Source organism: Pelmatolapia mariae, linkage group LG20 (genome assembly GCF_036321145.2).
Source record: "Pelmatolapia mariae isolate MD_Pm_ZW linkage group LG20, Pm_UMD_F_2, whole genome shotgun sequence".
In the NCBI taxonomy this organism is placed as follows: domain Eukaryota; kingdom Metazoa; phylum Chordata; class Actinopteri; order Cichliformes; family Cichlidae; genus Pelmatolapia; species Pelmatolapia mariae.
In genome coordinates, this window is record NC_086244.1 from 17699138 (window position 1) to 17726653 (window position 27516).

Sequence of the window (27516 nt, forward strand, 5' to 3'; positions counted from 1 at the left end):
GCTGCATCGATCTGGTGAATGTTTTCGCACTGTCTGCAATTGAGCCGTGACAAATATTTTAATAATTAATCATAATGTGAAAATGCAGACTTGACTCAACTGTTCCGGAGAAAGCTGGATCCGATGTATAGTGCCCTTGAGCATGAGACTGACAAAGTGTTACATTTTTTTAAGATGAAAAACTTTACTTTATATTAAAAAAAATGTTTATACATTGACAAGTAAACCAGTGAAAAATCAAGTAAAAATTATCTCTAGCAGTGTCTATTAGTATGCTATCTAATTTTCTATTTAATTGACCTCTTTTATGTGTTTTTCCCCCTATTTAGCTATTTTGTTTTTCATACCTTTATTTATAAGTTTTGTTTTATGTTTTTGCTGCTGGAGGAATTTATTATGTGCTCACTAACACTTATAACTACAAAGCAGCTTGCATTATTAGGAAGCAGAAAACCTATCAATCTTAATAAAAGTAAACAACAACAAAACATTTGATTGATTTATCATCTTTTGAAAGCACAATTTTCAAATTCCTTTGACAGGTAAAAGTAGAATACTTTAAACAGATTGCCAGGCGTTATGGCCACAAATCAAAGAGAATTAAATTAAAAGGAAGAAAATATCGCATAAAAGTGGATGCAAGGGACTTTTTTTTAATTAATTATTTAAAAGCAAAATCCATTAATCCCCATTACATGAGGAAACACAACAGCCAAATGGCCTTTTTGTTTATCGTGTTCTTCTTTTAAACCCAGTATTATGGGTGACTAAATAGAAAGTGAAACAAACATTAAGCATAAACCTACGTTGAAATTATGGCAAAGGACACACAGCATATGCGTAAATACGCATGAACACTGTTTGTTTTCAGCCTTTAAATCATCATCAGCTTTATATTTCAGGGTTGCACATCGGTGAGGGATCACTCAAACTAACCACTGTCTTTAAGTTTGCATTTATGAATTACTTTAGACGAAGAAAATGTAGGTAGGTTATGTTTAAAATATTTATTTCATGCACAATGTAAACATTAAATTAAAACTGACTTTCTGATTGAATTTGCATTTTATCGATGAACTAAATGAATAAAAGATCATGTAGATTAAGGGTACATTGGATTTTTTGCATGCGTTCACAGGGCATTCCTCCGCATCCACAACAGTCCCGTCTTCAGTCCATCTGTACGCTGTCCACGTCTCATTGGTTCGGATGCGCGGGGTTATGCAGGGCGACGATTCTGTTTGGACTTTCCTGCTGTCACATTAGGGTGACGAAAGCGATGATTGGCTGAGATCCGTTCAGCAGCGGTTTAGATTGGCCGATGTGTCGTCGCGTGGCTTCATAGATGGCAGGTTAGTGGTGCTGATGCTGTGACAATGGGAGTCATCCAGATATGCATCATCTGGCCCGAGTGTGCCTGAAAGACAGCAGCAGGACGCAGGCTTGTTGTTATTTTAAAGGGACGGAAAAGTAGCAGCAGAGACACGAGGATCATCCTGCTGCTCTGAGAGGGTGAGTTTTACGCACGGAAAACAAACTGGCATGCTGGGGGCGGGGGGCCTCATAGCTGTTTTTGATGTGAAGTGGGGGGGGGGGGAATAGCTCTGAAGTAGGTTGTTAGCAGGACCGCTCACTGCAAGGATCAGTAGCTCCTGCCGGATTTCTCGCATCCATTTACGATGCGTTTGCTTCTCGCTGGACGCGCAGCGCTGAGCACGCTGAGCCACTGTTATGCAGCGGCTGAAGGAAGGCAGCTGTGAGTCAACTCATCCCCTTGGCCGACTGCATTGCGGAGAGAGCATGCCTTGCAGAATAGCATATGTCAAATATTCTCCACATGCCCGAGACCCAGGTCATGGTGTTATTGTGATGAAGTCTTGATATTGTTTTACATGCTGGGATGTATTTCATTGTATCCAGTCTGATGAAAATGTTTAATTACAAGAAGAGCTCTCATCATCTTTAGTGAAACTCTTAACAGCAGCTGTACTGCATGTGCACTGATCTGTAGTGAGTTGCTTTGCATGCTGGGATTTGAAGTTTAATGAAGAGTATTTAGCTATAAGTCACCACTGTTAACACAAATGTTATTTTTGTTGCTGTAAAAATGCATTTCGGCTTCTCTTTGTTTTCTAAGTCTAGTGATGGGAGTGTTCAGCCGACAGAAGTTTTTCCAAGAGCTCGCTCATGGCTGCCTGCTGCCCACAGCTCAGCAGGGCCTGGAGCAGGTATGGCAGCTGCTGGTTATCTGCCTGCTATGTCGACTTATCTGGATGTTCGGTGAGTACAGAGCTTTTGCACCCCAGTCAGTGTTATCAGACCTTCACTTTAATCTCTAATCACATACATTATTCTTTATTTTTATCTGGCTATGTCAGGTCTCCCTTCTTTTGTGAAACACCTGGTCACAGTGGCAGGAGGTTTCTACACGCTCTACCTGTTCTTTGAGCTGCACATGATCTGGGTGGTCCTTCTCAGCCTTCTCTGCTACCTCTTCCTCTTCCTGTGTCGCCATTCTACCATCCGAGGCACCTTTCTCTCCATCACTGTGCTCATTTACCTGCTCCTGGGGTAAGAGGAACCAAAGAGCTTCCTTAATAATTCATTTTCCCAATGGGGCCACATGAGAAGCTGGAAGTGTAGTGGGGGTTACATCAATAAGCTGAACTCAATCTAAATTGCTATAAAAAATGAAAATGTGAAACAGGCAAAGTGAAAAAAGCCCAAATTTTGTCAAATCACAAAGCTGGTCTTGACAGCTCCATCTCTGGATGTGTAAAGCTTGGTAAGGAAAAAAGTCCTTGTTGCTTTTGCAGCTTTGCTAGCAAAGCTTTAGATGTCCATTTTCAGTCTGCATCAGTCAGTTTCTTGTATTTCTCTGTGTGTTTAGTCTCGTAATGATGATTCAAACTGTAATCCTTAAACACAACAATCTGCTCTCTGTAAACTAAGCACAGTTCTGTAGATGACTCCAGTAAATAAAAGCTCAGAAGTCAATGTCTTCTTAAAAACTCTGCATTCTACATCAAGATTTCTTTTTTAACGTGAGCTGACATCTGTCAGGGCTAGCAAACACATCTGTCATAAACACTGGTTCTCAACAGGTTACAACGTGCTTTCACACTGGTTCACATGTACACATGTAAAACATTTTCAAAAAGCACCTGAATTCAAAATAAAAGCAAAAAAGTTTATCGTAATTATTCACGTCTAAATCCTAATTTCCAATTGACTTTAAGCTTGTGAATTTGGGAATTTGGCCGATTTGGGAAAACTCAAGGAATGGTCTTTTCTTTTCATTATGACTACCTTTCTTTTTCATTTCATCAGGGAGCTACATATGATGGATACCACTAACTGGCACAAGATGAGAGGTAAGACAGCCATCATTTGTCTCTTAAATGTGATTGCTGTCTGTATACTTTAATATTCCCATTAGTAATGTCTAACTTTGGAATACAACAATCATTTAAATGCTGCTGCTGTCATCCAGGTTCTCAGATGGTGGTTGCAATGAAAGCCATTTCTTTGGCCTTTGATTTGGATAGAGGTGTTGTGACCAGTGTGCCCTCACCCGTTGAGTTCATGGGTTATATCTACTTTGTGGGCACAGTCATCTTTGGTCCCTGGATCAGCTTCAACAGCTACAAAGAAGCTTTAGAAGGCCGTAAGCTGGTAGGTGCGATACTATATCTTTTAGATCTGAGTGAGGATTAATTTTTTTTTTTAATCTAAGAACAGCTGCTGTTTCCTTCTTCTCCTTAGAGCCTTTCGTGGCTTTTAAAAGTGTCTGTTAGCTGGGTGAAGAGCCAGGTCTGCCTTGTTATTTCCAACTGTGTGGCACCCTACCTCTTCCCTTATTTCATACCTGTTTATGGAGACAAGCTGCTACGAAGGTGAAGAGAACACACACATTCATACTGTAAACAAATGCCTGTGTATTCTTGACTTGGTTTATGGCTTGCTGTTCTGCTAAGGTAATGTGTCTGTCACCTGCGTTGTTTACAGCAAAAAGAGGAGGAAGATCAGGTAATTAATTGCCCACCTCAGTGACTCTGAATAAACCAAACACTGTAGGCATGCATTCCTCATAATTATTGTCCAAAACCTTTGCTTGCATGCATCTACCCACTTCATCCCTCCTCTTTGTGCAGTTATATATGTACCAGGATGTCCCTCTCACCCTCTCATTTACCACAACACTTTCACCTTCTTGATGAGGCATAAATCATCACAAGGCAAGTCAATAAACATTTTTTTGACGCTAACATTGCTCTCTTTATCCTAATGCTACTCAGGGGTACACCAGCTAAGTATGTTTTTTACTCATCTGTAGTAACCACTCAGTAAAGTCGGACGTTATTTGAAACTGGATTGTGATATTCATCTATTTCTTCCCGTTTTGATGTCCCTGCATTAGGTGGCTACTGGCGTATGAGAACACACTGTCTTTCCACTTTAGCAATTATTTTGTTGGCTATTTGAGTGAAACTACCACTACTCTGGCTGGGGCAGGCTTCACCGAGGAGAAAGAGAACCTCAAATGGTTAGAACTGCGAGCGCACCTGTTAAAGTTGAGTGAGTTCTCTTTATTCACATTTATAACAGGCCACCGCCCATTTACCTTTTTTTTTGCAGGGATATGACCGTATCCAAGCCGCTTAATATAGAGTTTCCTCGGTCAATGGTGGAGGTGGTAACATCATGGAATCTGCCCATGTCTCGCTTTCTGCACACCTGTGAGTTCAAGACAGGCGGCAGCTGTTTTTGCTTTAGTTTGCCATTGTGAGTGTAAGGATTATGGCTCATTTAAATAGAAATTCTTATACCAGCTCACAGATGTTTTTGCTCTAATTTCACAGATGTTTTTAAGAGTGCACTGAAATTCGGGACATTCTCTGCTATAATGGTGACATATACAGCCAGTGCCCTTTTGCATGTGAGTCCTATGCAGACTTTTCCTACAATTACTTTTTTAAATGCATTTTTTTTATATCAGTAACTGGATTATTTTGACTGAAGCTCTTTTACCTCACAGGGTTTGAGTTTTCATCTAGGTGCAGTCCTAATGTCTTTGGGATTCATCACTTATGTTGAGCACGGTAAGCAGAGTTTTTCCGATGTGTTTTTTTTTCTCTTTTCCACATTAGAACCTTTCCATTTGGAGAAGGTGCTTAGGTTTGCACTAATGGCTAATTGCACTCACTGTGAAACACTGTTTCTGTTTACTGCAGTGCTTGTAATTTTCCTCTTAGGCTGGAAAAAACTCATCTATTTGTTTTGTTTTAATGCACTGGTCTTGTTTCGTGTTTTAGTGTTGCGGAAGAGGCTTGCAGCTATTTTTAATGCCTGTATACTGTCAAAGAAATGCCTGCCAAACTGCACTCACCAGAACAAAAAGGTAAAATGCAGCTCCCTCGTATGTTTGTTGTTCTTCTTCAACCAAAAAACCTTTCTACCGTTCAATTATTATTATTTTTATTAAAAGGAATTGAGTAAGTTGAGTAAATATGATCATTTCATATTTGAAACAGTGACAAGATTGATAGCCTTCATATAGCTGCTCATTTTGAGGAAGGAGATGCCAGCATACACTACTGTGGAAAAGTCTTGAGCCACCCCTCATTTGTTTCTGTTTTGCTTCCAAGGAGCCAGACTTTTATTTACATTTTTTACAGTGGTACTGAGCAAAAGTTCTCCGGGCTTTCTGAAGGTCATTTTCTACTTTTCACTTATTTTCAGAACAGTAATTGTACCTGAACATTTTCGCAGGAATGTTTTTTTTGTATGTTAAACCACTTAATACTGACCTATGAGTCATTCAAGGGTAAAAAAAAAAAAGACAGATTTTTCAGCATGACAACGTTCCCACACACACTTCCAATGCAGTAAAAACAGAGAAGAGCTTTATAGAGTATAACACTATCAGTCATGGATTGACCTTCCCAGAACCCTGGACCTCAACATTAATGAAGCTGTCTGGGGTCATTTAGACAGAAAACTGAACAAAAGGCAGCCATCCAGCCTGGAGCACACTTCCTGAAGACTATTTAGAGAAATTGCAACAAAGCTTGCATAAGACTGTTTAACTGTAACAGAATAAAGGTGGTCATACTATATATTGACTTCCAATGTTGTTAGAATTGTGCAAACTTGCTTTTTGCCCTAGATCCAGTGTTTCTGTGTATGCTAGCACATGTTTCAATAAATCACATTTTTCTCTCTTTTCTAGCAAATTATGAAGAAATGAAGGGTGGCTTAAGACTTTTACTTAGCACCATTTATATCTATCTATCTATCTATCTATCTATCTATCTATCTATCTATCTATCTATCTATCTATATGTATGTATATATGTATGTATATATGTATGTATATATGTATATGTATGTATGTGTATATGTATATATATATATATATATATATATATATATATATATATATATATATATATATATATATATATATATATATATGTGTGTGTGTGTGTGTGTGTGTGTGTGTGTGTGTGTGTGTGTAGGCAGACCTACATATAAAACGCTCCAGTAGACTTTTCTTTGTGTACAGGCTGTGGTCAGCCGACCGGTGCTCCAGCTGAGATGCATTGCTCTGTGTGGATTTAACAAGGTTTATCATGTAGCAATAAAATGTTATATGTTGCATCATGGTGGATTTCCAAATGCTACACAGTATGAAGTTAGTATAAAAAGTAGAATTCAGTGAGTGCATATAATCAGTATAACCATCATAAATTAAAATTAATGTCAGCTCCTCTGGATTTAACCTGATTTTGACCAGAAAACCACAGCACACTCTGTACCAGTCCATGACAGTTCATTACAGTAATCTTCACCATAATACTACAAAATAATCACTTTATCCTGCTGTAAACTGCCTGGTATTTTTATGCAACCTTTGAATTATATACAGGAGTTATACTTCAAATTATTTTGTAAGACATTTCTCATTTTGTGGGGGAAATAGCTTCTTTTTATGAAAAAGGAACACTTCATGTATAGATCCAGTATCTGATTAAAGACTAAAAATGAATTAGAACATCACAGGTTAGCTCTAAATTTCCAGTTAATCAAATTTGCCTCGCTGAGCAATCCTCACATATCTCCTGTTTTTATTTCCGTCTTTCACCATCTCTACGAGTGTTACACTTAAATATTCCCACTTGTGTTTGGGGATATTTGCTAACCTGTTTGGAAAGCTGCATTTGAATTTACCTCCCACTTACAAACATTCCCCCTTATTTATGTTCACCCCACTTCAGCAGGACAAGTTAGATGCTAAGATAGTGTGACCACAACTTTATGAACTTCTTTATTAACAGTTTACAGGGCTAATAAGGAAAAAAAGGGATGTGTTGAGGGTGTACTGTGGGATGTCATTCATTTTCCTGCTGCTTAATAAATATCTCCATGCCATCAACTGGAAACATCACCAGGCTGGAAAAAATAACTGTCAAGTTTAAGTTTATTGTAGCCATTTTAACAACACAGTTGATAGGAATTTGTGTTGGTGTGCACACAGCACAATAGGATACAAAATATAAGTGCATGTAACAGGTCACCCCATGAAATGAGTGCAGTTTATCAATGTACCTATCTTTAAAGTGCTTTACACTGCAATGAGACACTGTCCAGTATGCATAAGGGAACAGTCTATAGTGCAAGATGTTGAGTTAATATTGCAAGTGCATAATACATACGTATAAGTGTCAGTGCATATTGAGTTCAGATTTTATGATTAGAACTTGATGTAGGTAAGCTGAGTTAATAACAGATTCAGTGCACATTTAAGTGCCTAATAGCTTGGAGGTAGTTGCTATTCCTGAAGCAGGAAGTTCTGCTAGTAATATGTCTGTATATTTTGCCTGATGGGTAAAGATTAAACAGGAGATATGCAGGTTGTGGTGATAATGCTTCCAGCCTTCCTGCTACTTTTGTTGGGATAGTAGGAAGTTATGGAAGGCAGGCTGGAACCAATGATTTGGGGGGGCTCTACCTGCTACTTTTTCAAGCTGTTGTTTGCATTGGTATTAAAAATCTCTTGATATTCAGATTTATTTATTTTTTGACAGTCAGATGTCCACGTCACTGTGACCTCACATAACACAACACTTTGGCAAAAACTCAAATGCATCACCTCAATGAAATTTTACAAAACAAAAAAGTAGAATACATGAGAATGAAGTGATGACATTTTTTATATTTAAAAGGACAAATGTCTGAACAGACTTGCAACTAGATTTGTTGGCATTAGAGTTGCAAACAGCTGCAAAGACTGGTTTTCTTCCAGCTGTTTTATTTGTGAAAAGTCTCATTGCACAGACATATATGTGACACTTGAGCAGGAGATGCTCTAAATGGACCTACTTTAGCTCCATACAGCACCAGATCTTTTTCCCTGTTTGTTTCCCCCTCAGAGGAATAAAATTATAACAATTTTGTTCCTCATCATCTTACATTTTGATTTACTGTAGCCTTCTTTAATTTCAAACAGGATAACAGGATAAGTCATTATGGTGGAAGACATAAGATTATTTACTTAATGTATTATTAAAGAAGTGTGGACATCAGGTTTTATTGCCATCGCATCTGCTGCGGTTATATTATAGCAGTCCCGAGGGACTGCCTTGTGCCTTAATTTGACACAATTTGAGAGTTTGCTGACAGGATGCCCAGCAAAAATCCCTTTTTAACACACAGCAGAGCACCGGGAAGGGGAACATAATCATTTATGCCAAGGAAAAACAGCTTGTATAAACCATAGTACATAACTGGGACATTATTACATTGAAGCCCCTGAAATCGTGCTTTTAAATCGTAAGTATTTTGTCATATTATTAAGTGAAATTGGCTAAAAGAAGGCATTAGTTTTTAAGAGTTTAATAAACATTCTTTGATAATCTTCTTCAACAAATCTGTGTAAGGTTCTCAGGACCCTAACATGAAAATCTTGCAGAGGTTACAGATTTGGGGTAGTAATATTGAGTAAGGAACTTGTTTATTCTTACATTATACCTTCTTCCTCCACAGGGGTTATGGGTGTATATGATAAACATAGCATTCAGTGCTTTGGCAATACTGCACTTGACATACCTCGGCTCAGTGTTCAACTCCAGTGTGGACTTTATGGAGGAGGATGAGGTAAGACATGATAAGAGTATGCTAAGCCCCAGAGGAAAGCGCACATTTTGCAGGATAGAACCAGAGAAGAGATTGGAAAAAGAACAGTTTAAAGGAGAAAATACAGTAAAATGTGAAATCAAGTTAATGGTATTCAAAAGCTTTAGATATTATTGTTGTGTATATGACTAGTTAGGCCAAATGCACGAGTTATTTTTGAGGAACCTTTACAAATTCAGGATATGTATAGAAGGCTAGCAGTGTGCTATTGATGTAGCATTGTGACATACTGAAGTCCCAGCATGTTTAGAAGATTAAAGGTGTCTATATTTATACGCCCTGCTATAAAAATGTGGAGCTCACTGTGACATATGAACGTGTGAATTGCTGCATAGGAATGTAACCTTAGTTGTGATACTTATTGTCAACTGTTAAAGTAATTTATGGTTTTGCTGGATGAAAGGCCTTAGATGAAATTATTTTCAGTCAGTAATGACAAAAAATCACATTTTGTAAAGCTCTTTCAGGAAAAGGTTTAAATGGTACTATACACATTACTGGACTCACATTGTATGTACATCCCCTTACAGGACAATATCACCCATCATACCATTCAGAAGTGGTCAGAGCTGAGCTGGACCAGCCACTGGGTCACATTTGGATGCTGGATATTATACCGCCTTATTCTCTAATAATAAGAAATGAAGAAAGAGTGAAGGAAGTAATAATGAGAGATGGAAAACTGGTTCTGCACTTCTGCACTGTGACTTTATCCCGCATCAGACCGAAGAGAACAGAATCATCCTGTATACAACAACGAACCAACATTCAGTGTTCAGGTTGCACCACAAGTTGGCTGGGTAATCTATTATTCTAACCTGCTGGGGACTAGTTTTGATATCCATGAAATGATAGCTCGCTCCTCATTTCTTTTCTCTGCGTCGCTCCCTTTTTATCTGAGCCGCAGTTATCGAGCCCTCATGTTGTGACAGCGGTTACCGATGTCTCACTGTGAGTCACAATCAATACCTATCAGCATGGTGGATATTGGCTGCTCGTTTCTGTGGACACACGATAAAGCCCATTATCTAGGTTTCAGCGTCGACTGCGGCAGATGGTCTCAGTCCCTTCTAATGTTATAAAATCATACTTTTCAGTTTAAAGGGTAGGGGTGGCAGTCATCAGTGTCTTCTTATAGTGAACAATATCTACGAAATGACCCAAATCAATAGTGCAATTGTAGATCTCTCAGTATTTTACAGCTTCCTCCAACTTGTCTGTCCGTAGTACTCAGCCCTTTCTAAAAAAAAAAAAATGCCCAAATGAATATGAAACAGCTGGGACTGTAAGTTTCAGTGAATGTTACTCAAAAAGAAATGACGAGTAAATTTGCGAATAAGGTATCTTTGCAGTCCACGCTGTCGGCATTCCTCTGTCAAAGCTGGTGTTCGTCAACCATCATTAACATTGAAGGCTCCACTCTGCACTGGTGCTATGCAGAGCTTTGCAGGTGCACGCCTACTTGATATAGCTATCTCCTGCCACTTGGGGGTAGTATCAAGAACAACTGGAAATGTGGGTTACTTTTTGTGTTTGCTTTGCTGTTGGTCCTTTGCCTTTATCCACAGAGACTGTATATGAAAGACAGCCACCTCAGCATCATCTATTGATTTGTGAAGTCCCATTTTAAGCCTCTAATTTAGCTTAATGGCTGAAACCATCTTTTTGTTACTTTGTTTTTTACTCAGAGGGCACCGTATTTTCCTGAGGAGGTGTATTGCTACATTGTGAGCTACTGCTAGCTTGGTTAGCAGTCTGCATTCATCAAATGCATTCAACAAAAATGCTAGAAAATACAACCAATACTTCTAATTAGTGCTAAGTGCTTTTAGAATAAACGAATACGGTTTCACTCACTAACACTGCAAATCCTAATTTAGACAAGTTAACTTATACAGCTACCATCCTAATCAACTCCCACCAGCTATAGAGGCCACAGCTGCTTATTTGTTGGACATTTTAATATTAAGCCAGTGGGGATTGCTTCATCATGGCCATTTGAAGTATCTGGCACTTTTTCCTCTTTATGTGAACGCTGCTGTGGTTGTTCCTCTTTTTGGTTCAACCAATCAGCATTGAGACTATTCACTGGTATAGGAGCAATGCACCTCTGGCCTGTTGGAGGAGAGCATGCAACCATGTCTCCTTAGCACCTTCTTTTGGTTGCATTTTCCTCATTCTATCCTCTGGGTAAACATGTAGAGCTACACCAGCAGCGGACAATAAATCAGCTTTGACCCAACCACATCAGACATTTTTTAATTGCCTCCTTTGATTGGGGAATTGCCGTTGGTCTTACGCAGAGACCTACTCTTGCCTATTTTCAGTTTATTGTAGTTAACAGCAGAGACAAAACTTTCCTATAGGTTAGTTTGGCTGTTAGCTTTGGTCTTTTCATGGAATTACTATAAGAAACAAACTGAAAATGACTAGTCTCATTCTTTAATAGAGCTTGTCTCTTGAGCATGTGTAAGACAATGAGGAATTAATTTTGAATGAAAAGAGCACAGATTATGGTTATGAGGCAGCAATTTTATTGTCAACAGTAATGATTTCCCTTTTAGTGAATTTTAGATAAAGACAAATATTCAGTAAGTCCATGAATTAAAGTTTGTGGTGGAGTTTCCTAATGGTGTTTGTATTTAGCTTTGTGTTAATTTGTTAATTTCATTTGAACTGAATTATTTCCTCTTGCTTAGAGTAGGTTGTATTAGTATTTTTAAAACTCTGTTATTCCTCAGTGCTGAAAAAAACAAAGGTTTAGAATCAGGGTAATTTAAAATGTGATTACACGATATTAAATATTCAATCTTAACTACAGATTTTTAATACACGGCTGCTTTTAATGACACATTTATGTAATTAATGATGATCTGATAAAATAAGACAAGTGTCCAGTCTGTCTTTCCTTAATCTAGACTGTCAAAGGAATTGCTTTTTGCCTAGTATGTTGTGTTAGATTAGAGCCTGAATGTTCGTCTCTGCCCAAGAACAAGTGCTCAGTCTCTGCAGACCTAACATCACTCAGCATTTTAAAACCTGTTCTGATATTTACTTTAGGTCAGTGTTTTTTCCCTGTAAATGTGAAGGCACTGGTACACCTGTGATATTTTTATAAAATTTGTAATGAAACCTGGAATGTTGTCTTTGTTTGATTCAATGTCAACATTTCAGAGATTTTTTTTCTTTTTAAAAAACAAATGCCAGAAAAACATGGACTGCTGTAATAAATAACTGTTTATTTTAGTGATTTACAAAAATAATGTATCAACTGTTACAAAGTCAATCATGGCATTAGGGTGAGTTGAGAAGGACTGCATGATTTTTTTGATTTTATTTTTTGCTTTAAGCAAAGATCTGGTCAAACCTGGAGTCTATTTCTGAGCATCCAATAAGCTAAAGAGGACAATGTCAGGAAGGTGACAGAAAAAGGTTGAACGACAGATGGTGATGGATGGAGATCAGGTTATTTTTTTTTTTTTTTGCCACTGCCAGGGGTGAGCATATGCTGTATTGCCAGGCCACACAACAGCACAGTCTGCAGGCTCTGGGGAAAAGAGCAAAATGGAGGGGAGGGATGGGGAGGTGCGCTCAGCCCTGTCTGCCCCGAGGACCCCCATGTTTACGACGGCAGGACCCAAGCAGTGTCTCCAAAGCCATCTTCACAAATGCCTGGAAGTTACTGCTTCTCTCCCTTCGGCTGTCCTGCGAGGGGATAAAACACAGACAGATACCTTCACTGGGGACACAGTACTTCATTTCATCCCTGTGTGCCACATGTAGGGGATTTCATGTACTGCTCCAAACTGTCAAAATCAAGTCTGCACAAAATAAATGTCTTTTCTAATTATTATTAATATTTTCTTTAAATAATATAGTTAATATAAATGCTTACCTCCTTGCTTCTTGTTATCGTCTCCTTTCTGATCACCTTTCTTCGGCTGCTCTTTAGGACTCTGAGGTTGCTGTGAAATTAAAGTAAAACGAATAAACTCAAGCAGCACAAAATGCAGATTGAGACAAGAGTTAGAATAATAATGATGTTCCTACCTTGGTAGTTGACTTCTTGTCCGACTTATTACCTGAAAATGGCACAAATATTCAGATTAGTTTTAAACATTTGGCAGCAAGGCCAACTTTTCTGTAGCTTTTGCTGATTTTATTGGACATGGAGCTCTGGTATGCAGATAATGCAAATAAATTAAAAAAATATTTTTGTATTATTAGTTTTTTTGTTGCATGCTACTAACCTTTTGTTCCTGGCATTTTGGCTGTCCTCCAGAGTCGATGGTGTTTTTTTTGAGAATGCAGTGCTTAATGTGGTGTTCAGCTCGGTCATTTATGGCCCGTGCTTGTGAATGGCTCTGTCACTGGGGCCCCTTCGAGAAAGAGCACCATGAACAAGCAAAGAGCCCCGTCAGCTTAGCAGCACGCCCTACAGCTCTGCAGGTCTTTGCTGAGCCAGGCGAAACCTCGGAGCTGACCTTGTAATACTGCCATTGTGAACCCACTGGAACCGTGTGTTCACCTATTGTGCATGGCAAGAAAGTATTTTCATCATATTACAGGCAAAGTGATCATGTTTTTTTTTATTATTGTTGTTATTTTTCAGCTAAGTCATGGATCACACTTCCTCCCACATTGATAGAAGGTAACACTTTGTCCTTAGAAATTTAAATGTTTCTGCTACATATTGTTACACTGAATTGGCCTCCAACCTTGTCAGCACTTTAGGAGTGGAGGGTTTTGGCAGAGATCATTAAGTTATACTTAGTTTTGCAATGCTTTGCATTTTCTGTGTGGACTAGTAAAATATTGCTGATATTAATCAATTGATTATTTTGCTTCTCAGCGGGTCAAAGTGATCACCATAATGCGACCAAACCATGCATAGTTTTTTCCTATAAGTAAACAAATATAAAGCCCTAATATTTTATTGATTTCTGAATAAAAACCCCTATAGCCGTGTACTTAATGAGTTGATGGACTGTTAGATATTTTGCACCTCAGTCGATCCATGGTCGGTTAATTATTTTGAATGTAACGTTAAATGTAAACGCTGTGAATCATCACCCGGATTCACGCAGCTCCACATCAGTAACTGGGCTGGTTACAGTGTGTCACGTGATTTGACTGAAAAAGCAGCGATGGAGAAAAGCTAAGGAAGGTGAGCGATTTCTAGCCGTATTTTACTGAGTTTCTTTGCTCTGTGATCACCATTCATGTTTTATACGCTGTATTAAAGTTTTAGCTCCTAGACTGTGTGTCTAAGCTGAAAACTGAACGAGAAAGTGTTTTTTATGAGCGGTAGTCGCATATGATGTTGTGGCTAACTTGCTAAATGACAGGCTAGCGCTAATTTAGCTCGTCTGCTTACGTTGTTGTTGAATGAGAAAATAAAAGCGGAAACCGTTCAGCAGATTATGTCGGTTCTCCTTAAGGATTGTTTTCTAGTGTCAAACTCGCATTGCATAACATTTCAGTAACACAGCCATTCATTTGCCATTAGAATTTGAATCATTGCTACCTTTGACGCTGAGGATGTGATGGTGGGGGTAATATATCAATTTTATTAGTGCATCATTAATACTAGCTTGTCTTTTTTCGACCTCATACAGTTGGTACATGCTATTTTTCCGATAAAGTTGCTAATAATGTGAATTTTGTGTTGTGTCTTGTGACAGGTATCTGCCCTGGCAGTGGCTTCCTCTTTACCCAGAGTGCTTGTGGAATGGCAGCAGTTTGGCAGCAGGTGTTGGCAGTGGACGCAAGGTGAGACTCAGTCAGGCAGCTGGCTTTAATAGTCCAAACTGATGACGAAGCCATTCAGACGTGTAATTGTATATGGATCATTTGTGAGTTATTGCCTGTGCTGTGTCATTTCTTTCCCCTTTTCCAGGTACAATGCTTACCGCACGCCTACCTTCCCACAGTTCCGAACTCAGTACATCCGCCGACGCAGCCAGCTGCTCAGAGAGAACGCCAAGTGTGGCTTTGAGCCAGGGCTGCGCAGGCAGTACCTGAAGCTGCGCAGTCAGCTGCTGGCCCTGCGCTACGGGCCCCTGTCTGAGCAGAGCAGCTTCAGGGCCAGCAGTGTGCGCAGCTCCCGCACCACACTGGACCGAATGGAGGTCAGACCCAAAGAAATAGAAAGGGCAGGAAAAGTAGAACAGGCGGGAGAGTAGGCGGGTGTGGTTGCACTAATTTGGGGGAAAAAAGATTTTAAAATAACTTAAAGCTGGAAAGGAAGTTTAGGATATAAGAGCCATCTGGAAGGCTTAATGTGAGTTTTGATCGGTGAGCAACATAGCCAAGCAACACTTTGGTTGCCCATTCATATTAAACTGAGCAGCTTGGTTGAAATTGCTGGCATTGCCCATGTAAGTGGGCAGTATCAGTAACTTGAAAATGCATGGTAATTTCAACAAGTTTTCAACATTTCTTGGTTGTTTTGTTTCATGATTGTTTGAGGTCTTGAGTTCGTGCACTCACTCCTTTGAGGTTCTTTCTCTCTCTGCGGCTCCTTCTGCTCTCTGTCAGGACTTTGAGGAGGACCCCCGTGCCCAAGGGGCTCGTGGTCATCGCCGGTCTGTCAGCAGAGGCTCGTACCAGCTACAGGCCCAGATGAACAGAGCCGTCTACGATGAGAGGTACCCAGAAGAGTGCACTCAGTGACCAGCTTACATCCAGCATTTTGTCTCATTGCTTTAAGCAATTAAATTCATTTTTGATTTACTTCTGCTATGAGTAGATGCGTTAGTTTAGATTTACTGGCCATAATTCTAGTTATGTGGCACTGAGTAATGACTGGATCTCTTATATTGAGTGGTCAGCTGTAGGCAAGGGTTGTGAGGTGTGTTTTATTGATTATGTGCTTACGTGGCAGTTTTTATTTGTGACCACAGGCCTCCGGGCAGTTTGGTGCCCACCTCAGTGGCAGAGGCCAGTCGTGCCATGGCAGGAGACACAACATTGAGTGAAAATTATGCTTTTGCTGGCATGCACCACATATTTGATCAACATGTCGACTCTGCTGGTAAGTAAATGGTTTTGAATTCATTATAATCAATGTGTATACACTGAAAATCTCCATGTATTCCACGCTTCTGTCCTCTTTTTGTTCTTTAAGTTCCACGTTTGCAGTTTGCCAATGATGACAAGCACCTCCTTGCTTGTTGCTCACTGGACGGCACTCTGTCCATTATGACACTCTCACCACCTCCTCCCAGTGTGAAGGTGACCCTAAAAGGTCATGGGGGTCCAGTTACAGACTTTGCCTGGTCTCTGAGCAATGACATCATTGTGTCGACATCGCTGGACGGGACACTCCGTATTTGGAATACAGAGGATGGCCGGTGCATCCGAGAGGTCAGAGACCCAGAATCCAGCGAGTTGCTCTGCTGCACCTTCCAACCCATGAATAATAACCTTACTGTGGTGAGTCCCATATTACATGTGATATAAAAAGATAATACCACAAAACAAAGAAAGTTGAACTGAAATAAAAGTTACTTTTGAAAATCACCTTGAATGAAAGACTAAAATGTGAAAGATGACTAAATAACCGAGGCTAATTGAGTACAGTGAACTCATTATTGTGTTCAAGAAGCCAGTTTGAGAGGATTTGAGTTTTTTAACATGGCGTGTTATCATCAGCTATCAGAAGACGGGTACACTGTTCATAAATGGATGGACATGGCCATCTACAATACTCAGGCTGTGGTGTTTAAACGAAGCTTAAGACCTACCATAGAACCAAGTCCGCCAGAGCTTATCTTTATATTTTTACATGCTGTAGAGCCATTTTTGGGAGCATTTCAAGTTGCTATACATCAATACAACCGTTATAGCCCAAATTTTAATAATATCTATGCATTTAGTCCATAGTAACTACATAAATTGCAAATAAGTGCAATAAACTACAAAAAAATTGAAAATCTTTTTTTTTTTTTTTTTACACATATTTCTAGTTAGATAAATTTCTAGTTTCTAGTTATATACTGCAGGAAAAACTAAAAAAAATATTATAATGCAAATTTGCAAAAAAACAGCATGTGCATCAAAATAAACTATTTCCAGCAGTGCAATTGGAGTTCTAAGCATCCCAGAAACAATACAGAAAAGCATGAAGTCAAACATAACTCTTAAAAACACCAGTGTAGGCTTATAAGGCCCAGAAGTTAAAAAACTAAATTTTCCGCGAAATTGATGCCACTTCCGGTTTCGGGCAGGTATTGGCGGATGTGCGATAGTTTGCGCTGACGTCTATTCCCACATAGGAAGTGTTATGAACAGCTGATCGGATCAGCAAAGCCTGTTTCTGGAATATTATGTTGTTGTTGCTACAAGTGCTTTTTATGCAATCTTTGCAAAGCTATATGTGGAAGGAAACCTAGGACAAACTGATGGCATAAGTTGTAAGTACAACTCCTCCGGTTTCAAATGCAAAAAAAAATATTGCGCTAGCTTACGTGGTTCCAGTTGTACAGGGATTTAAAAATAGTTACGCAAAATCGAGCGTGCCTGCTCCGATTGGTTTTAAAGGGTTAATTGGTGCTAAGTGGATCCATAGTGTAGTGCTTCCATAGTGTAGCCTTTCTGATGCTTGGTTTGAACTTTAGCAGCTTGTCTTGACCAAGTCTGTATGCCTAAATACATTGAACTGATGCCATGTGATTTGTCTTAGCAAACAGTTGAAAAGGTGTACCTAATAAAGTGGTTGCTGAGCATATATCCTTGATTGCAGAGGATATAATTGATGTATTTTATTTTTGCATTATTGTGCTTTAATATGTATTGTTTGAAAGGATTAAAGGGATTAATGCTTTGCTGAAAATATTACAATAAATGATGGCTTTCTTTGAAATTCCTAAAGGATCTTAAAGCAAGGTGGATGAATGACAGTCAATAATGTGTGAGTGTGTAGACTGGATGCATGTTCTCTTATTGGGTGATAAATATAACATTTAAAATTGAAATTCAAAATTTCAGGGGCCCGGACTTTAGTTGCAGGCTTCACATTGAATGTGTGTGCTAGTTTTTAGTTGTTGTTAAGACATGTTAAGACGAGACACTAGTTAAACCTGAACAATAACTGTGTAGTCCGTCACCAGATGTCTGCTTACACCTTTACTGTTTTCCACATGCTTAAAGTCACACTTCAGTTATCCGACACTTTTGGTAAAGATTGAAAGAAATTACCTTTCTGAGAAACCTCAAGGGACATTTACAGCTTTTATTTCCTTCAAACTCCATAGCACGCTCTGAAATTAATTCATTGTCACATTTATTCCAGATGTTTCCCCTTTTGTGAGTGAAGTATAAATTAAGCCTTTCATGCTGAGGCAATAACCTCCAAAGAGAACCCTTTTATCCCAGTCTCAATAACTAAATGAATATTTCCACTGTGCAGACATTGATTAAAATTTTAGAATGAAATGTCAGCCTTTGTGAAGTGGTAAATGTCTCGGATAATTTGGATTTCACTTAGCTGTTTGATGACAAATACTTTAACGGATGTACAGAATGTAAGCTGAAAGACGTGTTGTCACAGCAGTGTCCATTTACGCCTCATTAAATATAACATGAGAAAGATAAATTTGGGTTTCGCAGGTTAAATTACAACAGAAAGAAACGGTGCACTGTCAGTTTCTCAGTGTAGCTCTGTGGAATTATTAAAGGTCTTCATTCCCGGATCTGTGTTCCAGGTGGGGAACAGCAAGCACCACCTGCAGGTGGTAAACATCTCCACTGGGAAGAAGGTGAAGGGGGGCTCCAGTAAGCTGACAGGCCGCGTGCTGTCTCTCTCCTTTGATGCTCCAGGGAAGATCCTTTGGGCTGGTGATGACAGGGGGAGCATCTTCTCCTTCCTCTTTGACATGGCCACAGGTACACCTACCACATTTACATTTGGAAGAGGGCCACATTAGAAATTATAATGAGTTTTTCTCTGAAGAGTATGTCTGCTCTGGAGGGTCAGCAGCTGATCTGTTTCTGTCGGTCTTTGCTGGTTTTGTTCCTCCCGACCCAACCACAGGGAAGCTTACTAAAGCCAAGCGTCTGGTGGTGAGTGAAGGCAGCTCTATCTGCAGCATATCCGCTCGTTCCTGGATTAGCCGAGAGGCCAGAGACCCCTCGCTGCTGGTTAACGCCTGTGTCAATAAGCTGCTGCTGTACAGGTCAGTCTGCAAGAGCAAGTCACTGTTAATTAATAAGCAGCTTTGTTTCCACTGTGCAGATTTTAAAGCTTTAACATGTTTACTTGTAATATCTGTTTGTGATTATGCTGTTACGCTGAAATTGACCAGTTATGACACCTTCACATTGGCAGGGTGGTAGACAATGAGGGAACACTACAGCTGAAGAGAAGCTTCCCCATCCAGCATGGATCCCAGCTCGTTCATAGCATCTTCTGCCCCCTCATGTCTTTCAGACAGGGGGCCTGTGTGGGTAAGAAGTCTCCCAGTGTTCCTGCTGTAATATTTAAATACAAAATTAGACCACAGTTTATATCCTGCTGCAAGCAATTCAGTGTAAAACACTGACCAAAATAGCATACTACTGCCTCTGGAATAAAAAAAAAAAAAAAAAAAGACAATTTTTGAGAGATAAGTACCCTGTAGTACTTTTCCTATGAAGTAAATTGCTAACATGAGACCAACACGGTTGCAGTGAACCTGTTATGCTTTTATTTATTTTCTTAATTTTCCTTATTTTTAGATTTATGGAAGCTTATAGCAAAAATGATCCGAGTTTAAAATATGCATGTCCAGCCTCTGAAAGCCAGAAGCTCAGGCTATTTCATGTCTTAAAATATATACTTTCAGACATTTATTTAGAAGGTCCTTGCCAGCATTTAACAGTTAAGTAGAATTTACCCATAAAATATGTGACAACATGAAAGAACTATCTGTGTTTTTTCTGTTTTTCCTGTTTTCAAGAAAAGCATGTAAAAACACAGATAGTTCTGTAAATAAATGAAAATGAGTTCTAGTGCTAATCTACCAGGGAAGTTGGTATGTCAAGTCATTTGAGATTAGAATCGAAGGTATAATCAGTATTCAAGGAATATTCAAATATTTCCCTTGTGATGATCAACTAATATTTCTGCTCATCCTCACTCAGGCTTCATACTGCTCTAAATGCTTGGTTTAGTCAGGAGAAGAGCTCAAATGGCTTCAGAAAGTAGATGAACTGAGGAGATTATTTTAAACTGTGACTCATCTAAAGCTACTCTGGTCATGTAAAGTCCAAGGACAAAAATATGGAGCTTTAAATGGACGTAGTAGATCCCCTTTTACAAACTATAATGCTGCTCAACCTCAAAGTCTGTCCTTGCTATGTTTAATGGTTTATTTTTTATCTATCAATCATTTTTTTAAGACTTGTGTTTTTATTATTAGGTTTGTGTCTCCAGGCAAACTACTGTTAGTTAACCTAATGATTCTTATTGGCCTATTATTCCTATTATTTATTGTTATATATAGAAAAAGAAGATGGAAAGTATAAAGAGACCCTTAAAGATATAAAAGAAATGTTTGAATAAGTTCAGTTAAAATCAGTTGTGTTTATATAGCACCAAATCAGAGATCAGAGAAAACATCAACCATCAGACAATTCCCTTTGAGCAAGCACTTGGTGACAGTGGGAAGGAAAAACTCCCTTTTAACAGGAAGGAACCTCCAGCAGAACAAGGCTCAGGGAGTATAATTTTATTTTCAGGTGGTCATGCAACATCTGTCTGTTTACATCTGTCAGCAAGCTAAGTCATCAACATTTATGAATAAGCTCAACCTTCATTAAGCGCTCTCCTTCGTGTATAGCCTGTCTTATTTTCTCTTCATGCTGGAAGTGGAAAATAAACAAGATGTGTGTCTCCGTCCTCTCGTCAGGCGCAGTGTGTGACCACCTGTGCATTTCTGATTTCGCCCAGTATGCATTAGAGTGTGCAGATAATGCTGTGTTGATTCTACTTTCTGCTGGAAAGAGAAAAAAATATATAGTATACATCCTGTTGTTGTCACAGTAATTAGTGTGCACCTTGCCTAGAGACAATCCAGAATTAAATCTTCTCAAGCTGTCCTTGTAATGTCTCCACGCCATTTCTTTTTGTGTTTCTCCCTCTGCTGCAGTGACTGGCAGCGAGGATGGCTGCGTCTACTTCTTCGATGTCGAGCGCAACACCAAGGCGATAGTAAACAAGCTGCAGGGTCATGGGGGTCCAGTGTTGGATGTCAGCTTCAACTGTGACGAGAGTTTACTTGCATCTGCTGATTCCACCGGCATGGTCATCATCTGGAGGCGTGAGCAAAAGTGACTGATCCACTAATTAAAAAAAAACATGTTAAAAATTAAAAAAAGCTTCCATCCACTGCATATAAAAAGCCTGCTGCTCCTTAACCGTCCAATAACAAGTCTGTAGATTTTCACTGGAATGTAACAGGCTGCGTCAAATGTTTAATGTAATGATACTCAAGTGCAATCAGAACGCCATGCTGTGTAGGTGGTAGGGATGTCTTAGAAATTCATGGTGTGGGAGGTGGGCTGTGTGTGTCAGTGCTCCTACAGCTGCAGCTGAGAAATGGCTTTTTCTTTTTTTTTCTTTGGTTTGTAAAGAAAGAACGAGCACTAATACCATGCATGTGTCATGGCTGACCTCAAGTTGTGTGGATACGACTGACTTCATGTGAAGAGAACACATAATTTTCCAGAAAAAACAAAACAAAAAAACACTTTATATCACACTGACAGTCCCTCTGGCATAGATCTAGTTCACTATTTATGTAACTGTTATTCAATCAGTGTAATCAAGTGTAGTAAAATGGCCTTATTTGCTTTCAGTTGCTGTTTTGCATTTGAGACCATGTGCATGAAACTGAAATCCGGATCAGGCATTAGGCATATCAAATCATCACAAAAAAGATTAAAGGGTGTTTTTAAGTATGTGTTTGTACTTAACCTGTATGTGTGTGTGCGTGTATACTCGGGTCAAGCTGGTTGCTGATTCATTTAATTTATTTCACAAATCCACAATAAACTATTGTAAATGTCAGTTGCCTTTGCTGCCTTTTTCATGGCATACATGGATCTCGGTATAATTGGAGACGGAAATGCGCATACCAGAGGTGCTCAGAGTAGTAAAGTGGTCAAACCTACGGTGTAGGAGAATGTTAGTCATAGTGTGGGTCTTCAAGATCTACACTGCAACAGTCATTTCTGGTGTTCAGAGGTGGTTTATTGTATATGGAGAGGGGTAAATTCTTCTCTGGGTATAAAGGCCATCCTACCAACATGGCCTTAAAGACTAAAACATAACACAGTTCATCAATCTGGTGGCAAAATGCACTGGATAGATTGCTATTCAGTAAAAAGGACTAGATGTTACAGTCCCTGATAATGCATGGGGACTGTAACATCTAGTCCTTTTTACTGAATAGCAATCTATCCAGTGATCTTGACTTTTGTGATCTTGGTTGACTTTGCATTCTGCCTTAATGCTGAGTGAAATCAGTCCCAGCAGGTGGCTGTCCCTCCCTGAGGGACGGCTGGTTCTGCCAGAGGTTTCTTCCTGTTAAAAGGGATATTTTTCCCTTCTCACTGTCGCTAAGTGCTTGCTCCAACGGTGTTCTTTTCATTGTTGGAGTTTTCTGTTTTCTTTGTATTATTGTGGGGACTTGACTTTACAATATAAAGTGCCTTGAGGTGACTGGTGTTGTGATTTGACACAAATAAAACTGGAAATTGAATTGAAATATCTCAAAAATCTCTATACCTTAAATATTTTTGTATCACTTGTGGATGACTTTCACTTTGGTGATTACCCTCTTTCTTTTGCTAATCTAATAAGAAATCTAATCTAATAAGATTCTTGATAACCATGGTTCCATATTCATAAGCCAATCCATTACATACACCTGGTCAAGTAATTGTTAATGCAAATCTCTAATCAGCCAATCACAGGGCAGTAACACAGTAGATTTAGGCACTTAGACACAAGATGACATGCTCAAATTCAAAATGTGTAAAAGAATGGGGAAGAAAGATGATTCAAGCGACTTTGGACCTGATGTGGTTTTTGGTCCCAGATGGGTTCAGAAACTGCTGATCTGCTGGGATTTTCCCACACAGCCATCTCGGGTTTATAGATAGCAGAAGACCACACTGGGTGGCACTCCTGTCTGCTCAGAACGGGAAACTGAGGCTACAATTTGCATAGCATTAACAAAATTGAGCAACAGAAGATTGCTAAAACGTTGCCTGGTCTGATGAATCTCAATTGCTGTTGCAACAGGGGTCAGAACTGGGTGTAAACGGCATGAAAACATGGATCCACCCTGTCTTGTGTCAGTGGTTCAGGCTGCTGCAGGCGGTGGTCTGGTGTGGGGAATATTTTCTTGGCACACTTTGGGCCTCTTAGCAACAACTGAGCATTGTTTAAACAACACAGCGTGACAAAACCGAGTTTTGCTGCTGTTCTCATCTTCTGACGACTGCTAATACCAGTGCTTCCAGCAGCATAAAGCGCCATGTCATGAAGCTCAAACTGTCATAAACTGGTTTCACAGTCACCAGATCTCAATCCAATAGAGGACATCTGCCATGTAGTGGAACAGGAGATTCACACCATGGATGCACAGCTGACAAATCTACAGTAACTGTGTGATGCTATCATGTCAACGTGGACCAAAATCTCTGAGGAAAGCTTCCAGCACCTCATTGAATCTGTGCTACAAAGAATTAAGGCAGTTCTATAAGCAAACAAGTGGCCAGTGAGTGGTGTATCTTGTTCCAGTTTGGCATCAAATTAAACACTAGAACTGCTGTCACTTTTTAATCTGATCACCATGTTAGCATGTTGACATTAGCAGTGAATTTGAAGCACTGCTGAGTACTGATATTAGGGAAGTTCCTTTATGTAAGTCGTCACAAATTGCTCACATTATCAATATAGTGCTTTTGTCAATACTTCCTCTTTCTTTCCGATCCTTTAACTGATGTTATTCTTACAGCCACTGAGCATCCTGTGAAACATTTATCACGCTGATCTGTATCCCAAATACTTTTTTAGTCACTCACTCATGACAGCTATATTTGGTGTGGGACATAATTATTTGATCCCCTGATGAATTTGTAAATTTGCTCGCTTACAAAGAACTAGTTTTCATGGTAGCTTGATTTTGATTTTGATTTTGATTTTTTGGGGGAGTCACAAGAAATCAACCAAAAATCCTCATTACATAAAAAGTTATAAACTGAATCTTTGGTTGATGTTCTGTCTTACTCCATTAAAATGAAACAACCATAAAATTAGAGTCTGTTCATTTCTTTGTAAGTGAGCAAACTTACAAATTCAACACGAGATTAAAGAATAATTTCGCCCTCTTTAAATGTACACCATGAAGACTCATAATATTTAAGCTCCACTGAAAACAGTGTTTAGTGGAGTTAACTCGTCCTCTCTGAGGAAGTGTAGCAACACTTACAGGCCTTCACTGTTGGTCGTGTGAGGTGGCCAGAGGACTGGCTAGACTAGCCTCACTGGCCATGGTGGCGTCACGCTTGTTGATTATTTTTGTGTGGCTAGTTTAACTAAACATAATTTACTTTTATTTTAATTTAGATAATGTTTCTAAAATTTAAATGGGTGAAAATATTATAGAATTTGCAGTAAAAAGAACTATATTAGAAAAAATAATATTAATAATGACTGCATACCCCTGCATTGGAAATCACTGCGCTCACAAATTGTGACTGCAGTTTGCATTGCAGTCTGTACACAGTGCAGAGTAAAGAAAGAAATTACCTAGTGAAAAAGAGATTGAATTAAAGTAATTGAAAAGCACAGCGTTCGAAGGAACCTGTAGTTTCAAAATTTCCAGCACAGCACTTTCACACTCGATTACATTCTTCTCAAGGTTGGTAAGGAGTTTGTGACATGCAAGTTTGGATACACTGCAAGGAAGGACGCCAGCTTTGTTTGAAGCAGCCATGATAGGTGCTGATCAAAAACAAACAAGCAAAAAGAAGAGAATTGTCTATGAGGTCAACACAAAACTTCACTCGCGTGACCACGTTTTCTGATGGGACAGTGCAACAAGGCCTATGCAGCACTCTGCATCCTCAGAACGTACAGCGGGCGGGGGTGAGCTTTCACAAATGAGTAATACCGCCTATGTTGTTGTGAATCTTGGAGAGAAGTGGGAAGAAAACTAAAAATAAGCGCTTAGATGAATCTTCAGCATCAGTTCTGGGGAGACAGAGAGGCACAGTTGGATGCAACCTGTTAAACCTGAACTATTTAGAGGGCGTTCACACAATTGATGCTGCTCACTATAGAAACATCCTTTTCATCAGCTTGAGCACAGCAATTAAGACAAAGGAAATTATCTCTCATTCAAATTTAAAATATAGGCTAATTGTTTATCAAGACATTACATAACCACACAGTGACTGGATTTCAATCATGTCCTAATTACAACAATGAAGTATTTTTCTTCCAAGCCATCCATTTTCTTTTAACGTGTCAGAAGCACTGCTGTTGCATAAGGCTTGTTGTACATGTGGAATCTGTATGAGCTGGGGTTTTTTTTTTTTACACTACATTAATGTTTCTTATCCTGCAGAGATGTTAACCCTAAAGTACAGTCAGGTCCATAAATATTGGGACATCGACACAATTCTAACATTTTTGGCTCCATACACCACCACAATGGATTCCAAATGAAACGAACAAGACATGCTTTAACTGCAGAGTGTCAGCTTTTATTTGAGGGTATTTACATCCAAATCAGGTGAACGGTGTAGGAATTACAACAGTTTGCAAATGTGCCTCCCACTTCTTGAGGGACCAAAAGTAATGGGACAGAATAAGAACCATAAATCAAACATTCATTTTTTAATACTTGGTTGCAAATCCTTTACAGTCAATCACAGCCTGAAGTCTGGAACACATAGACATCACCAGACGCCGGGTTTCATCCCTGGTGATGCTCTGCCAGGCCTCTACTGCAACAGTCTTCAGTTCCTGCTTGTTCTTGGGGCATTTTCCCTTCAGTTTTGTCTTCAGCAAGTGAAATACATGCTCAATCGGATTCAGGTCAGGTGATTGACTTGGCCATTGCAAAACAGTCCACTTCTTTCCCTTCAAAAACTCTTTGGTTGCTTTTGCAGTATGCTTTGGGTTGTTGTCCACCTGCACTGTGAAGCGCCGTCCAATGAGTTTTGAAGCATTTGTCTGAATATGAGCAGATAATATTGCCCGAAACACTTCAGAATTCATTGTGCTGCTTTTGTCAGCAGTCACATCATCAATAAATACAAGAGAACCAGTTCCACTGGCAGCCATACATGCCCACGCCATGACACTTCCACCCCAATGCTTCACTGATGAGGTGGTATGCTTAGGATCATGAGCAGTTCCTTTCCTTCTCCATACTCTTCTCTTCCCATCACTCTGGTACAAGTTGATGTTGGTCTCATCTGTCCATAGGATGTTGTTCCAGAACTGCGACGGCTTTTTCAGATGTCGTTTGGCAAACTCTAATCTGGCCTGCCTGTTTTTGGGGCTCACCAAGGGTTTACATCTTGTGGTGAACCCTCTGTATTCACACTGGTGGAGTCTTCTCTTGATTGTTGACTCTGAAGCACATACACCTGCCTCCTAGAGAGTGTTCTTGATCTGGCCAACTGTTGTGAAGGCTGTTTTCTTCACCAGGGAAAGGATTCTTTGGTCATCCACCACAGTTGTGTTCCGTGGTCTTCCTAGTCTTTTGGTGTTGCTGAGCTCACCAGTGCGTTCCTTCTTTTTGGGAATGTTCTAAACAGTTGTTTTGGCCACGCCTGATGTTTTTGCAATCTCTCTGATGGGTTTGTTTTGTTTTTTTCAGCCTAATGATGGCTTGCTTCACTGGTAGTGACAGCTCTTTGGATCTCATCCTGGCAGTTGACAGCAACAGGTTCAAAAAGCAAACAGCACACTTGAAATGAACTCTGGACCTTTTATTTGTTCATTGTAATTGGGGTAATGAGGGAATAACACACACCTGGCCATGGAACAGCTGAGAAGCCAATTGTCCCATTACTTTTGGTCCCTTAAGAAGTGGGAGGCACATATACAAACTGTCATAATTCCTATACTGTTCACCTGATTTGGATGTAAAAACCCTCAAATAAAAGCTGGCAGTCTGCAGTTAAAGCACATCTTGTTCGTTTCATTTGGAATCCATTGTGGTTGTGTATAGAGCCAAAAATGTTAGAATTGTGTCGATGTCCCAATATTTATGGACCTGACTGTATATCCAAAATTATTCTCTATGATCA

The 27516-nt window shown here is 39.5% G+C and overlaps 2 protein-coding genes across 4 annotated transcripts; both read left to right on the top strand.

Moving 5' to 3' along the window:
• The first annotated feature begins 1357 nt into the window (after positions 1-1357).
• LOC134618977 (protein-serine O-palmitoleoyltransferase porcupine-like) lies at positions 1358-13024 on the top strand. Of its 2 annotated transcripts, none has more exons than XM_063464640.1 (15): positions 1358-1512; positions 2138-2280; positions 2379-2571; positions 3331-3374; positions 3494-3675; positions 3766-3896; positions 4009-4029; positions 4299-4313; positions 4421-4546; positions 4639-4739; positions 4863-4939; positions 5039-5102; positions 5316-5401; positions 9049-9159; positions 9729-13024. In XM_063464640.1, exons 2-15 carry the CDS (start codon positions 2145-2147, stop codon positions 9828-9830), a joined length of 1389 nt encoding a protein of 462 aa, XP_063320710.1. In that variant the 5' UTR covers positions 1358-1512; positions 2138-2144; the 3' UTR covers positions 9831-13024. The 2 variants fall into 2 exon arrangements, with proteins under 2 accessions (XP_063320710.1, XP_063320711.1); XM_063464641.1 differs by having other exon boundaries at positions 2143-2280.
• Positions 13025-14304: 1280 nt separating this feature from the next.
• Positions 14305-22249, top strand: wdr13 (WD repeat domain 13). 2 transcript variants are annotated; one of them, XM_063465134.1, is made up of 10 exons: positions 14305-14365; positions 14883-14970; positions 15098-15329; positions 15739-15848; positions 16104-16234; positions 16328-16635; positions 18906-19086; positions 19235-19376; positions 19529-19647; positions 21330-22249. In XM_063465134.1, exons 2-10 carry the CDS (start codon positions 14930-14932, stop codon positions 21512-21514), a joined length of 1449 nt encoding a protein of 482 aa, XP_063321204.1. In that variant the 5' UTR covers positions 14305-14365; positions 14883-14929; the 3' UTR covers positions 21515-22249. The 2 variants fall into 2 exon arrangements, with proteins under 2 accessions (XP_063321204.1, XP_063321205.1); XM_063465135.1 differs by lacking the exon at positions 14305-14365 and adding an exon at positions 14733-14753.
• The last annotated feature ends 5267 nt before the right edge of the window (positions 22250-27516 follow it).

Bases quoted from the DNA above. Each gene is read 5' to 3' on its own strand.
- LOC134618977 (XM_063464640.1), top strand. From the start codon at position 2,145: ATGGGAGTGTTCAGCCGACAGAAGTTTTTCCAAGAGCTCGCTCATGGC. The intron at 2,281-2,378 runs GTGAGTACAGAG...TGGCTATGTCAG, and splicing joins TCGACTTATCTGGATGTTCG to GTCTCCCTTCTTTTGTGAAA. The intron at 5,103-5,315 runs GTAAGCAGAGTT...TTCGTGTTTTAG, and splicing joins CATCACTTATGTTGAGCACG to TGTTGCGGAAGAGGCTTGCA.
- wdr13 (XM_063465134.1), top strand. From the start codon at position 14,930: ATGGCAGCAGTTTGGCAGCAGGTGTTGGCAGTGGACGCAAG. The intron at 16,636-18,905 runs GTGAGTCCCATA...TCTGTGTTCCAG, and splicing joins TGAATAATAACCTTACTGTG to GTGGGGAACAGCAAGCACCA. The intron at 19,377-19,528 runs GTCAGTCTGCAA...TCACATTGGCAG, and splicing joins AATAAGCTGCTGCTGTACAG to GGTGGTAGACAATGAGGGAA.